This window comes from Euphorbia lathyris, chromosome 4 (genome assembly GCF_963576675.1).
Source record: "Euphorbia lathyris chromosome 4, ddEupLath1.1, whole genome shotgun sequence".
Lineage (NCBI taxonomy): Eukaryota > Viridiplantae > Streptophyta > Magnoliopsida > Malpighiales > Euphorbiaceae > Euphorbia > Euphorbia lathyris.
In genome coordinates, this window is record NC_088913.1 from 27,580,327 (window position 1) to 27,595,287 (window position 14,961).

The window sequence follows — 14,961 nt, forward strand, 5'->3', positions numbered from 1 at the left end:
AAAGAACATGAGTAATATTTTATTTGCTAATAAAGCTTTCAACTTTGAAAAAACCACCATAACTCAAGATAATAAAAATAATAAACCCATGATAATATATGAAATTGGATAATTGATTTAGATATGTTATTAAAAACAATGGTAAGTAATATGGTTTAATTATATGGAAAGTATCTAATATTCATAATTAATTGAGAGGGACATTTTAGTCATTTTATAATATTTTATTACCTTATAAACCCTCCATTCCAAAACTGAGAAAGGTACAAATTTCCCTTCCCCTTTCTAATCAAAGCCTTAAACCACAGATTTTAATGTTTACTGCTGCTGATTATTAGATCCGCCGGAGGTGAGATTTGTGAAAAACAAGTCGAAAGAAGTTGGTGACTCGAATGACCGGAGAGCAGGGAGGTTTGCTACGAAACGGGGAGTGGACGAAGGTGAGAATGGCTCTAATTTGGGGATTTTGGAGAGAAGGATGTTGGAATCGTTGACGGCGCTTGAAAGGGATAACCTAGACCCATTTACCCTCCGTGTTCGTTCCTCTTCTCTCCACCACACCTCTGTTTCTTTTATTCATTTTAATCTCTGCTAACCCGTTTCATACTTATCTTCTATGAAACCAAATCTTTCTCTTGGCCATATCTCAGTTCGGGTTCTTCTAATCAAGGGTTTCTCAGTGATTTATACACTCGCCTCAAGGAGTTCTTTTTCTCTTTGCGCCATTCCTTTTCCTCCTTAAATCTGGCCACACTCGGTTGACTTGTCTCTCTTGTGGTGTTTTTGAATCAGGTATGGGGTTTGATTTGCTGGAATTCGTTTTTGTTATATTTGGGATTCAATTGTTTGTTTTTGTTTTCCTGTATCAGTGATCTGACTGCGTTTTTTATAATCTATTGACTGAGGTAATAAATTAATATAGATTTTGTCACTATCTGCTTTTCCTCACGAGTGAATTGTAGAACAATGCTTCACTACCAAGTTCAAGCAGTGGAATTCATTGAATAATATCTACTAGTTTGTGATGAGCTCCATATCATATGCTAATCTCAATTTGCATCAAAATCTCCAATCTCTGTTTGATGATAATCTCCATATCATATCCATATGTTAATCCTTAATTAATCTCTAATTGATTTCTGTTTGATGCTAATCTCCATATCATATGCTAATCTCTAATTGATTTCTGAAAAGGGGTTTTGTGCACTGCAGAATGTGGGAATTCTCTGTTGCACTTTACATGATCACTTTGTGGCCAGATTCTGTAATTCTTGCTGCTATTTATGGAGCCATTGAATCTGCCTCTATTGCATTTTTTGGCCCCTTGGTTGGGCAATGGGTCCAGAGCTTATCATATATTCAGGTCCGTTCATTGAATCTGCCTCTATTTTTTGTTACTTTACTTGTTTTTGATGATTTTATGCTCCGTTGTTCATGACAGGTTCTCAGAATCTGGTTGGTGACTCAAAATCTTTCCTTTATAATTGCTGGCAGCATAGTTGTTGTATTAATAACATTTTCCTCCTGGATCCCAACAAATTCCATATTGTTCATCTCACTAGTGATATTAACCAACATCTCTGGAGTTGTTGGTGTTCTATCAACTCTTGCTGGTACAATCTTAATAGAAAGAGAATGGTAATTTTATGAAATTGCAAACATACTAGATTAAAATGGTCAATGCCTCATTTGAATGGGTGGATTGAACAGGGTGGTGGTGATATCAGAAGGGCAGCCTTTAGGTGTGCTGACAAATATGAATTTGATTATAAGACGAATTGATTTAACCTACAAGCTTCTTGCTCCACTTGTAAGCGGATTGCTAATCAGCTTTGTTTCAGTTAAAGCCTCAGCTATGAATTTAGCTATATGGAATTGTATAGCAGTATGGATAGAGTACTGGCTTTTCACATCTGTATATAAAGGGATTCCAGCTATAGCTCAAAGTAGCCTAAGGAAAACAACTTCAATAACTTCACCAACTCAGTCTCAGATTGAAAGAGAGAGCTTGCTTTCTACAAATGATTATGAGAAACATTTAGCACGGACATGGACAAGGAAACTAACAGAATGGACAACCAAGGCCCCTTTTATCGGTGCCTGGAATGTGTATTTACAGCAAAATATCATGCTTCCTGCAGTTGCTCTCGCTTTATTATATTTCACGGTCCGTGGGTGATAAACTCACACCCTTCTGCTTTGATACCAATTGTAACAGCCTGCCTCAAATACTAGGTAGATCTTATCCGTTTTGGCTTAAGTCACCGCTTTATAACGCGTCTCTTGTAACTACTTGGTCCTAAAAGGGGAATAGAGCATTGGGCCAATATTGACAATATCTAATATGATATTTAGCTAGACTGTTACACTTGATGTTTTCTTTTAATGATGTTTTTGTCTTACTGGTGTTGCAGGTTTGGCACCTAAATGACAGCAACCTCAGAATGGGGTATACTAGCATTTAATGTATCTTTTTAACTGTTGTACGTGTCACCTAAGCAGCGTTTCTAGTCATAATTTCTCCAGGCTGGTGAAGACTCACTGAGGAGATCGGGCCTTGGATACACAATCATTCGCCATGGTCCTTTGAAGGTACTTTCTCCATTCCACTTTATAAGTCATTGGTTGAGCAAAGAGATATAATAGTTTTAGAATTCTAGGATTATTGGTTGTGGCTGAATCTTTACTATTGACTGAGAAGTCCTAGCTTATAGTCTACAAACTGGCTTGTTGGAGTCTGTCTAAGTTATGTTTTAATTCGATGAATAATATTTTGAGTTATGCACATCTTAATGTTGGTATGATGCAATATGTTATATTGTCCTCCTAAATTTTCTTCTTGAATTATTCTCATTTATACTGTCTTTGATCTGTTTCTTGTCGCTGTAAGGTGCCAATTAGGTAGAATTTTCTTAGACATTGGATTTTGATTAGGGTCTGTGTTTTCTCTACTTCATTTTAATCTTTATTGCTTAAGTGTACGAGGTGCTTGTGTATAGATTATTCATTAGAAAAAGATTAACCAGCTTTTAACAAGACTAAGTAGATGATTGTACTTTTCAATATTTTTAATATATTATTCATTGGATTTCGTCCAAAATAAATAGTAGATGGATGGACCTATATTTTTTGCCTACTGCTGACTGCAGCTGTAACTGCTGCCTAAGAGCATCAACTTTGGCTTGCAAAACTAATTGCAAGCCAATTGCAAACTTGGTACTATTCAAGTCAGGAAATCAGATGTTTTCATATAGTTATCCAAGCCTACAAGATAGTGGATTTTTCTTCTCTTTCTTATTGCTTTCTTAATGTTGTGCCTATTGTGAGCTTGATGCTGGAAATTGGTTTTCTAAACTGGGAGATCATGTTATTTTTTGAATTGGACAATTGTTTCCTTCTTTTCTGTCAAGTCTTTAGTGTTAAATGAGAAATGGCTAGAGTTTAAGAGCTTGAAATGCTGAATTTTGTTGATTAATGTGTGGTAAATTGGTTCCATTTTGAACTTGATGTCCTATGATATTTGGGCGGCGTATTTTATAACCATTTTAGAATCAAGTGGCTACTATCAAAGTGTGATATTTTGTATTTCTAGCTTTAAACTGATCCATCTTGCAAGCAACAAAGTGTTGTTCTCGCCTCGTAGAACCAGAAAATGGCAAGACGACCTTCTCTGAGATATGACAAAGCTTGGAGATTGGACATTATACTGAACGACAGTAAGTTTTCATGCAGAAAGTTGATAGGTCTGGGAAGATATCATGCATTATTTAGAATGCAGCGAACTTCATAGATGGTGCTGGTTGCACTTTTTTTTTTTTCTTAAGATTAGTTTGTGATATGATTCTTGGCATATGAGAGATTGTTTGCTTTTGTAGTTGGACATGGGGATTGCAGGCAAATACTAATTCCTGGATGTCATTACCTCGACTGTTTCGCTGACTCTAATACTGAGGCAATGTAAGTTCACAAAATAATTGGGGAGAATCAATCTAATCTACTATCACTAGCCACGTGTGAGAATAATAAGGTGGTTGAATGCTGCTGTACATGCACAAATATAGGGTTATTTTTGCAGAAACAGGGTGCAAATCATAAACTTAATTGTTAATTTCTTGGTGTCTAGTTATGAAGAATTATGATGCACTAATGAGTAGATAAGATGAAGATGGGAAACGTGCCTTAGTTCTTGAACTAGTCTACATAAAAGTTTTAATTGTTGTTTGATTTGTGTGTGCTCCTCTTTTTTTATAATAAAAAACTACAATTCCTATTATGTGACAATGTAGTAATGATTTGGTTTTAAGGGGGATTTGGTGCTTTATTTTAGATGAATGTAATATTTTAAGAACATAAGAACACGAGATTATATTTATAGAATTCATATTGCCTAATTATGCATATAATCTTTTAGCTGTTGAACTGACTGAAGGTTTGTCCTTGATTATTGGAGTGTATAGAATCAGAGTCCAGGAAACAGATAGCATCAGTGATTATTTAATGAAACTGAAGCTTTTGTAGGCTGCTTACTTCCAGGTTAGTGATTTCAGAAAGAAAGTTAAGCTTCTCATCTTTATGCTTCGGTTAAAAAAATTAAATTCAGGGATTCACGCCTTGGATATTATGGTGATATTTCGACTTCCCTTGAGAAGATATTGAACCATATTTTTTATTACTATCCGGAGTTGTTTAGTCATTCCGGGTGAGTTTCTAGCAATTTATAACACATGGTAAAGTTCTTCGTCTTTGGGTTCTGCATAGGAAAATAACACAATGTCATGTTGCTAATACTAATTCAAAAAATAGAGGTTGCCGATGTATGTCATGTAGCATGTTAAGTGTTGGAAATAATTTGATTTAATCATCATTAATCAGTTTGCATAATTGCAAGGATTAATATGTCATATTATTGTTTCAGATTATGCATTGAAAGCAATCATACTACTAGGTTAACACTATTTTATCCCTTGGCATTGGTACAATTTATCATTTTGATCCTATTTTAAGTTTAGCATTAACAATTCCTAAATACTGGCACCATTAAATAAAGGAACTGTGAAATTTTAAAAAATATAAAAATATATGGGTTAAATATGGCAATATTTGAATAACAAATAATCAGCTATTCCCCTCTACAGAATCCTAACAAAAAAGGAATAGTCATATGCCTGCCTGCAAAAGAAATGGTCACAAAGCATAAAAATAATTTATCCAGTTTGGTTTTAAGAACGTTCCCAAACTGTGGTCATACACGTTGTGCTAAAAAAGTGAGAACAGACAAAAAAAAAACATTCAGATTCTTGTTTCTAGAACAAACTAAAACTTATCTACTTCCCACTGAATTGCTTATGTCTGAATACGAAATTCACAATTACAAACAACAAACAAATGTAGTAGATAAACCATTATAAAAGTTCACCAGACAAATAACCTAAATCATCTAAAATTTAAAATTATTTCAATGAACCAATAAAATACCTACAAATATTGCTGATGTATGTCTGTGAATGCGATAGCTTCAACCAGACTATCCAACCATATCCTCCCATAGCCATATGTCCCAAATGTACGCCCAACAGAATTCTGAAATATAAAATAATTGCCAATTGGATTGGGATAATTATATCCAATAATCCCAACCCCAACAAGAGCAATGGCATGATTTGTTGGATCAAATGGTCTTAGTTGCTGGGGTCGTACCTGCACCCTCCTGGTATTCAATGTGTAGGAGATTTCATTGAAAACTGAGTTCATCTTCATGAATCTGGTAGCCCGATAGAACCGGTCCTACTCCAAAAATGCTATTTGTTATAGTAGGGATATCAATAGGAAGCCGTACACACCTCCCCACACGCAAGAAGCACTAGTTATGTAACATGTCATTTTCAACGATTTCTATTACTCGTTCCACTGTTCTAAAAAGGGGATTGATCTGCATAAGAGGTGACTCAATTGGTTCCACCGACAACCATCGAGCAACATTTTCATGAATCTGGTAGCCCGATAGAACCGGTCCTACTCCAAAAATGCTATTTGTTATAGTAGGGATATCAATAGGAAGCCGTACACACCTCCCCACACGCAAGAAGCAGTAATTATGTAACATGTCATTTTCAACGATTTCTATTACTCGTTCCACTGTTCTAAAAAGGGGATTGATCTGCATAAGAGGTGACTCAATTGGTTCCACCGACAACCATCGAGCAACATTCCAAGGAAATGGGGTATTTGAATTCCGCAATTGTAGACGTAGAGATCCTTTTATAACTGCTGTTGAGCTATATGCTAAACACATTATAAACAAAGCAAGAAAAAACCAAAGTCAATACATTTAATTATTTTTTAGGAGCTTTCATGTTTTGGTACATTTAAGGCTTTAATTTTTTTAAACTCAATATTTGTGTTTGAAATGATATTTTGAAGGATTAAAATAAAAGATAGTTAAAAAAAAAATCAACGCCTTAAATGTACCAAAACATGAAAGCTTCTAGCTTTTTCTTACTTTGTTTATAGTGTGTTTAGCATATAGCTCAACAGCAGTTATAAAAGGATCTCTACGCCTACGATTGCGGAATTCAAATACCCCATTTCCTTGGAATGTTGCTCGATGGTTGTCGGTGGAACCAATTGAGTCACCTCTTATGTAGATCAATCCCCTTTTTAGAACAGTGGAACGAGTAATAGAAATCGTTGAAAATGACATGTTACATAATTACCGCTTGTTGCGTGTGGGGAGGTGTGTACGACTTCCTATTGATGTCCCTACTATAACAAATAGCATTTTTGGAGTAGGACCAGTTCTATCGGACTACCAGATTCATGAAGATGAACTCAGTTTTCAAAGAAATCCTCTACACATATTGAATACCAGGAGGGTGCAGGTACGACCCCAGCAACTAAGACCATTTGATCCAACAAATCATGTCATTGCTCTTGTTGGGGTTGCGATTATTGGATATAATTATCTCAATCCAATTGGCAATTATTTTATATTTCAGAATTCCGTGGGGCCTACATTTGGGACATATAGCTATGGGAGGATATGGCCGGATAGTCTGATTGAAGCTATCGCATTCACATACATACATCAACAATATTTGTAGGTATTTTATCGGTTCATTGAAATAATTTTAGATGATTTAGGTTATTTGTCTGGTGAACTTTTATAATGGTTTATCTACTACATTTGTTTGTAATTGTGAACTTCGTATTCAGATATAAGCAATTCAGTGGGAAGTAGATAAGTTTTAGTTTGTTCTAGAAACAAGAATCTGAATGCTTCTTTTTTTTGCCTGTTCTCATTTTTTTAGCCCAGCGTGTATGACCACAGTTTGCAAACGTTCTTGAAAATAGCTGATCATTTGTTTAATGGTGCCAGTATTTTGCAGGCAGGCATATGACTGTTCCTTTTTTGTTAGGATTCTGTAAAGGGAAATAGCTGATCATTTGTTGTTCAGATATTGCCATATTTAACCCATGTATTTTTATATTTTTCAAAATTTCACAGTTCCTTTATTTAATGGTGCCAGTATTTAGGAATTGTTAATGCTAAACTTATGTTAACCTAGTAGTATGATTGCTTTCAATTCATAATCTGAAACAATAATATGACATATTAATCCTTACAATTATGCAAACTGATTAATGATGATTAAATCAAATTATTTCCAGCACTTAACATGCTACATGGCATACAGTGGCAACCTCTGTTTTTTGAATTTGTACTAGCAATTAGAGTTTTTTGAATTGTTAATGCTAAACTTAAAATAGGATAAATTGTACCAATGCCAACGGGTAAAATAGTGTTAACCTAGTAGTATGATTGCTTTCAATTCATAATCTGAAACAATAATGACATATTAATCTTTACAATTATGCAAACTGATTAATGATGATTAAATCAAATTATTTCCAACACTTAACATGCTACATGGCATACAGTGGCAACCTCTGTTTTTTGAATTAGTACTAGCAACTAGAGTTTCCTACTTCATTATCAAAATTCTTCTCTCACAAGCTTCTTTCCTTAATTCCTGAAGCCTCTCTTAAAGTATTATACATTTCTATATTATTACAAATTGAAAATAGTTAATAGATTTTTAATAGTATTTAACTTTTTCTATGTTATTATGTAGTGTGTTTTGTTATTTATATGTATCAATAACTATGATATTTTAATCTTAATTGTATTAGTTGATAATATTATACTTTTCTATATTAGTGTTGATCAGGGCCGATCCTGAGATTTTAGAGGCTCATGGACGAGTTACCAAGTGAGACCCTAATAAACGATCTAATAAAAGCATTGCATATGAAAAAACATTTTATATTGCTTTAAGTACTAAATTTCTTATATAAAATGATGTCTGATCATTTCTAGATGCAAAATTCTCAAATTTAATAAATTATGAAATAGTTCTAATAGATTGTATGCTCTTTAGGACACAAAGTATGATAACATAAAAATGAAAAACCAAATCTGAAAATCCTCAAAATGATGTCTGATCATTTCTAGATGCAAAATTCTCAAATTTAATAAATTATGAAATAGTTCTAATAGATTGTATGCTCTTTAGGACACAAAGTATGATAACATAAAAATGAAAAACCAAATCTGAAAATCATCTCACTTAACGGGTTTTAAGGGCTAAGTTCTTGAAATTTGAATATTTTGATGCGTTCCTCTCAAATTGCCTTTGAAGACCAAGTAAATCAGAATTTTGATAGAGTTTTTCAAAGACAAAAAAAAATACTAATAACAATTGGAAGTTTCACAATGGGGTGATTAGAGAACAAAATTGATTATATAGCTAATGAATTGAATATGAACTGAAGATGAAAGATAATATCATTCAATATTTTTTGGGATTGGAGTGTGAAAGAGAATATAAATTAGAAATTGTGTTATGATTGATGAGTGAGAGGGATAATTATGGAAAGACTTTGAGATAAATTAGAGAATTGATGTTAAATATTATTATTAGGAAATTTGGAAAGAATTTGAGGTAAATTAGAAAATTTGGTAATTGATGCCCATGTTTTTAATCAAGTATAATTTTTTTTTCTTGAATTTAATCTAATACCAACGTTTTTAATTTGGAAAGAATCTGATGACAATTTTTTAATCAAAATATATATATTTAATAAGTATAGTTTAAAACTCTTAGTACTATACATTACTATAATTGGGCCCTGGGCAGACGCCCCTCCTGCCCATGCTCAGAGACGAGCCTGGGAATTCCAACCTAGAAACTCAAAAAGGATAACAAAAATTCAAATAGGGTTCAATGCAAAATTCGAAATATGAAATCCTTATAATATCGATATTTGCATGTGTACTAGAGGAAAGGAGAAATCACTAGATACATTATTAGGGATGACAATGGGTACGGTACCCGCGGGTAGTGTTAATCACAAACTCTTACCCGTTTATTTTTTAATTATCCGTACCCGTTCCATTACCCTAACGGGTATATTTTTGCATTCCATACCCTTTCCATTTAATTCACGGGTACCCACGGGTACCTTTACCCGTTAAAAATCAATAAATAAAATAAAAAATATTACAAATTTAACAAAGTATAAATTTAATAAATCATTTATCTAAAAATTGAACAAATTGAACCTTAATCAATAAGAATAAGTAGTTTAGTGGTATCACTCAATGGTTGAAAAATAAAAGGTTGGGGTTTAAAATCTCAAATATTACATCTAAAAACAATATTTTTTTTAATATATAAAAGAGTTATGGCGGGTAACGGGTACTGGGTACCCTGGGGGTATCCCATACCCGTCCCATTACCCTAACGGGTAATTATTTTGATCTCATACCCTTCTCATACCCTTTTATACAATGTACGAATAGTCCTATTAGGATCGGATAGTGACGGGTACCCGCGGGTACACTACCCATTGTCATCCCTATACATTATACCTCCCAAACTATTTTGATAATAATAAAGTTTGGCCATATAACTCTTGTGTGAACTTGAACTTGTAACTTATGCATAAAATATAATTAGAATGAAAATCAAGGTCAAACATAATTACCTAAGATCAATATTTTGACAAATTTATGCTTAATTGCAGCCCCCTTATTTGTTGAGGACTCTTCAAAGAAAATAGATAAGGCAATTGGCTTAAATCCTAAATTAGGGGTTAAGGATAACTTTGGCGAACTTTAAAAAAATTTGACTGATCTACTACGTTAGGTTTAACATTTTCTCCTATACTTGGAGTGTTCTTTACTTTACTTTCTCCGTATACGGGAGTGTGTGTTCTATCTTTCTTTATAGGCATTATTAAGTTCCTTGATGGAAATACGTAAGATTTTTGTTTACTTTCATATAGACCAGATTCATTAAAAGATCGTGAAATAATTCTTGGAGATAAAGACTCTGAAGTCGATTATAAGTGGAGCACGTTTTTCGTTGTTGTGTCAAAACAGTTCAAAAAATGTTTGCTATTATTCAATCTTGATCTATGAATTTGGAAATGCAGATCGAAACTTCTCTAATGTAATTCTGAAATGTAATTCTTTAATTACTAAACAATTATATTTAAGTGCACGTGTCAGAGTAGTACATACTACCTATTAGATATATATGTATTATATTTGTAAATAAATCAAGGTAAATCAATTAGCTTAATTAGGTAAATCAATTAACCTAATTAACTCCTTAAATTATGGTATTATTAGCTCCTTATATTTATAATTTAATCAAATTGGTAACTTTTATTTGTACTATATCAAACTCATCATTTTTATTCTAGAAATGCCATAGAGCAAAAGGGTTTTTCTGAATTTCTACTCCTTTTCAACCTTTTTAACAACTATTTACAATTATGTCAAATCATAATTTTGGATTATATCAAACTAGTAAAATCAGTATTTTTTATATATTTTAAGGATTAGAATTTATAAATTAGAAGTCTAGAATATATTTTGTAGGGTTTATGATTTATGAATTGGAGTCTAGAATTTTTAAACGATGATGTAAAATCAAAATATATAGAAAATAATGACATTAAGAATTAAGTTTGGTGATATGACAAGTATTGTTCAATTTTACAACAAAACATGGGTTTTAAAATGGCGTCATACATTGGGTTGAATTATTGGGCCGGGTCTATTCTAGGAAGGGATCTGGCTGAAATAGGTTGGTCTTAGGCCCTGTTCTTTATCACTTAATTTCAGTAACAATCAGTTCAATTCAGTTCAATTCAGTTCAGTTCAGTTTAGTATTCAGTTTCAGCATATAGTTTCAGTATTCAGTAATTTATCATTATTTATTATATTATAATAATTATTATTATTATTTATCTATAATTTATCATTATTTATTATTATTATATATTATTATTATTATTTATACTTTATCATTATCTATGAATTAGATAAAAGTCAAGAAATTATAGTTTATTAAAGTATATATCGTTTAATAAAAAAAAATTAAAACTAAAGTATGCATCCATATTTAAAAATTAGGAATTGCATCCATATTATGAATTATTTCTAAAATTTACCGAATTTATCAATGTTAGGAATAAAATTGCACTATTTTAGACTTTAGGGGTAAAATTACTCCTGACCCAAAACGTTATGTTTGCACTTTAACCCTTAATTAGAATAAAAAGTTAAGAGTTTATATTCATATGAAAATTTGTATTTAATTTCACAGGCTTTAAATTATATGTAAATTTGTGTTTGTATGTAATTTGTATTTTTAATTTAAATTAGACTCATTTTTATTTAATTTCATATGCTTTTATCGAGTTAAGATTTTATCAAACCAAGCATTTATTTGATATTCAATTTAGTTTTATCTTTAATAATATATGTATTGGTAAAGGCTATGCTTACTTTGTTTTTTACAAAGTAAGTCTTACTTTGTGTGTTTTCACCATTGGATTAAATTTATTAGAACCATTATTATTATTATTATTATTATTATAAGTTTATTAATGTCCAATATTATCATTAAAATTATTTTAAAGTCTAATATCATCATTATTGTTAAGTTCGGTATAATTCAGTTAAGTTAGCATTCAGTTAAATTCAGTTCAGTTCAATTCAGTTCAGTATTCAGTAGCATTCAGTTCAATTCAATTCAGTTCAGTTCAGTTTTTTTCAGCGATAAAGAACAGAGCCTTAATGGCATCTGTCTTGGCCCGTTTGGTAACCCTTAATTGGACCTTTGTTTTCTCCATCTTTTATTTTTCTTTAGTAAATAAATGGATATAAATCGCTGGAATTTAGTCAACATTTTCTCCAATTTTAAAAATTAATTTTGACGCTCATATACTTTTATTACTTTTCTATTAAATTTAAGAGATTTTTTCCATTATATCAAGACCTTTAGAATCAAGTGGCCATGTGAAACATTAAGAGTTTTCAAATCCAATAGTTAAGAAGATATCAAACGGTTTCTTAACTAGTAGAAGAAGATTTTTTTAGAATAAGATGGATTCTCCTAAGCATTATAAATAAACAGGTATGATAAAATTTTAGAGATACGTTAATATTATTACTTTTTAGTATTTTATTATCTTCAACCATTTAAATCTTTACTTATTTAAATATCGGAATGGATCAGACGACTGCCTCTTTCTGACTGTCGGTTCTTTTTGACAAGTGATCTACAGAAGGATTCCAAGTACACTTTGGAAAACTATCTTTAATTGGAAATTCTATAAATTTAGAATAATGTGTTGAAGTGTATTTTACATGAATTAAACCTTCAATCCCAACACATATATACTACATGCATCTCCTCAATAAGAATATATAAAGATGGTTTAATATCCTCTCATCCCTCAAGTTGGCCCAATACTGCAACTGACCTCGTACTTACACTTTTAACAAGTAATCCCCTCAACTTGTTCATCTGAAACAAATCACCCCTCAAATTGCTCAATTGGAACAAATAACTTCTCAAGTTAGTTTATTTAGAACAAATAACCCCTAAACCCAAAAAAAACATTCAACATATTATTACATCAGAAATAAAAGATTTCAAATTATCGGTTGCTACATCTAACTAATCTAGTGATATATTAAGTGAATGACAAAAAAAAAAAACTCCTGAAATAACCTATTTAAGGGGTTGTTTGTTCGAAATAAGCAAGTTGTGGGGGTTACTTGTTAAAAGTGTAAAAGTGTAAGTACAAATGGTCAGTTGCAGTATTGGGTCAACTTGAGGAGGTTATGAGGGTATTAAGCCTATGAAAATATAGTATACTATTAGGGGGCGTTTGGTTCGGGGTCTTTAGGAATGAGAATGGGAATGGGAGGGTTTCATTCCCTTTGTTCTTGTTTGTTTAAAAAAAAAACCATTCCCTCTAACCATTTTAGATTATAGGTTTACCTCATTTTATGTTAAGCTCATTACCCTAGGCCCTCTAGGGAATTGGATTCTCTTTATTTCATTCCCTTTCCTAAACATATCCAAACACATAAGGGAATTAATGTTTATTCCTTTCCTTTAGTTTCCTTTGCTTGATTCCTTTTTCCTTACCCCTTGTGAACTAAATGTTAGACAAACGATTATGTCTGTCTTAAAAAATGTTGGATGTGATTAACCAAAAAAACAAAACGAACACAGAAAAACATATAAACAGTAAAACTGAAAATTAAAAGGAAAGAGATATTATGAACAGATAGAGAGCAGGAAAATTTCCAGAGAATATTTTCTCTAACCGTTTTTAGCAACTTTCAACTAACTGTGAATTTGAAAATCCAATCTATATAAATGGAACTCGAAAGGATACGTCTTTTCACGAACGAACACGACTGTACACGGACAGACATGATTGTTCACATACGAACACGACTGTTCACGATGGACACGACTATTCATAAAAGGATGTGTTTGTTGGTATATAAATTAATATATAATTTTATTCAATTTTTCCAACAATCCCCCACATGAATAAAATAAAAAACGAGACGATTAGGACATGGTGATAAGTTTCTACAGGAGATATCTGCATAGGATAGGTAGCTAATGTGCCTTGAACCTTCCCTTCTGAAAGTATATTTACTTTACTGCTAACTAGTAGACGCGATATCTTTGAACTATTCTGCCGTTTGTGTAAACGATGATATACCCCACACAGATATCAACATAACATGGTATGGTTCTCATGGTTATGTTCGTTATGGTCATGAACATCGCCTAGTTCTATGAGAGTTTAAGAGAACTAGGCCCCACACTAGTCTCCATCGAAGCGACCCCACTTCACTCTGACATAGGTGATTTATTTGCTCAGAATACTGACGCACAATGTATCATTAAAAACATATAGCTTAACCTTTTCCCATTGGTGTCACTGTTTACATCTAGGAATGGACGAGGGTTTAACCCCCACAGTGAACGCGCAAGGTTTATGCAATTAGGTTGTCCCTTTGAACCTAGATCTTGGGATCTCCAGTCAACTAGGTAGGGTTTTTCTTCACATAACGCCTCTTCTCTATGAGCTTTAGTCTCATTCCTTTCGATGATTTTTCAATTTGATCTCGGTTTAACCTCTAGGTTAGCGGATCCGCTGTATTATCCTTTAATTCTACAAAATCAACAAGGATGACACTCGTTGAGATCAATTGACTAATGGTGTTATCACACGGAAGCTTTTATACCTGTAACTCATCATACAGAAGCGTTTTATACCGCATATTCACCGACTGATATGATATTTTTCTTCGATTCCATCATTGAGACGTACTTATTTTAAGGCGATTTGATTTCTACATTTTTAGTGACTTTCATAAATTAAATCTAGCCAACTAATGTTCATCTACCAGTATCTAATTCGGCTAGATAACATCACTGCTCAGATTTGTCAATTTATGACATTCACATTTATAATGTAAATCCACTCTTACACGCGATAATATCAAATATGAAATTTTCTCATATTATCATCATCTTTAAAGAAAACATATTTTTCTTTTATCACCAAGTC

General features: G+C 32.4%; 1 protein-coding gene across 11 annotated transcripts; it reads left to right on the top strand.

Moving 5' to 3' along the window:
* The first annotated feature begins 281 nt into the window (after positions 1-281).
* On the top strand, positions 282-10,655 carry LOC136227897 (solute carrier family 40 member 2-like). Of its 11 annotated transcripts, none has more exons than XM_066016692.1 (10): positions 282-792; positions 1,213-1,363; positions 1,442-1,638; positions 1,711-2,235; positions 2,415-2,592; positions 3,593-3,716; positions 3,876-3,957; positions 4,458-4,533; positions 8,219-8,270; positions 10,348-10,655. In XM_066016692.1, exons 2-4 carry the CDS (start codon positions 1,214-1,216, stop codon positions 2,177-2,179), a joined length of 816 nt encoding a protein of 271 aa, XP_065872764.1. In that variant the 5' UTR covers positions 282-792; position 1,213; the 3' UTR covers positions 2,180-2,235; positions 2,415-2,592; positions 3,593-3,716; positions 3,876-3,957; positions 4,458-4,533; positions 8,219-8,270; positions 10,348-10,655. The 11 variants fall into 11 exon arrangements, with proteins under 11 accessions (XP_065872764.1, XP_065872761.1, XP_065872765.1 ...); XM_066016689.1 differs by having other exon boundaries at positions 4,451-4,533; positions 10,348-10,652; XM_066016693.1 differs by lacking the exon at positions 8,219-8,270 and having other exon boundaries at positions 10,348-10,648.
* Positions 10,656-14,961: the final 4,306 nt, after the last annotated feature.

Excerpts from the sequence above, each read along its gene's own strand:
- LOC136227897 (XM_066016692.1), top strand. The coding sequence starts at position 1,214 with ATGTGGGAATTCTCTGTTGCACTTTACATGATCACTTTGTGGCCAGAT. Across the intron at positions 1,364-1,441 it reads AGAGCTTATCATATATTCAG|GTTCTCAGAATCTGGTTGGT; the intron begins GTCCGTTCATTG and ends TGTTCATGACAG. Across the intron at positions 1,639-1,710 it reads ATCTTAATAGAAAGAGAATG|GGTGGTGGTGATATCAGAAG; the intron begins GTAATTTTATGA and ends TGGATTGAACAG.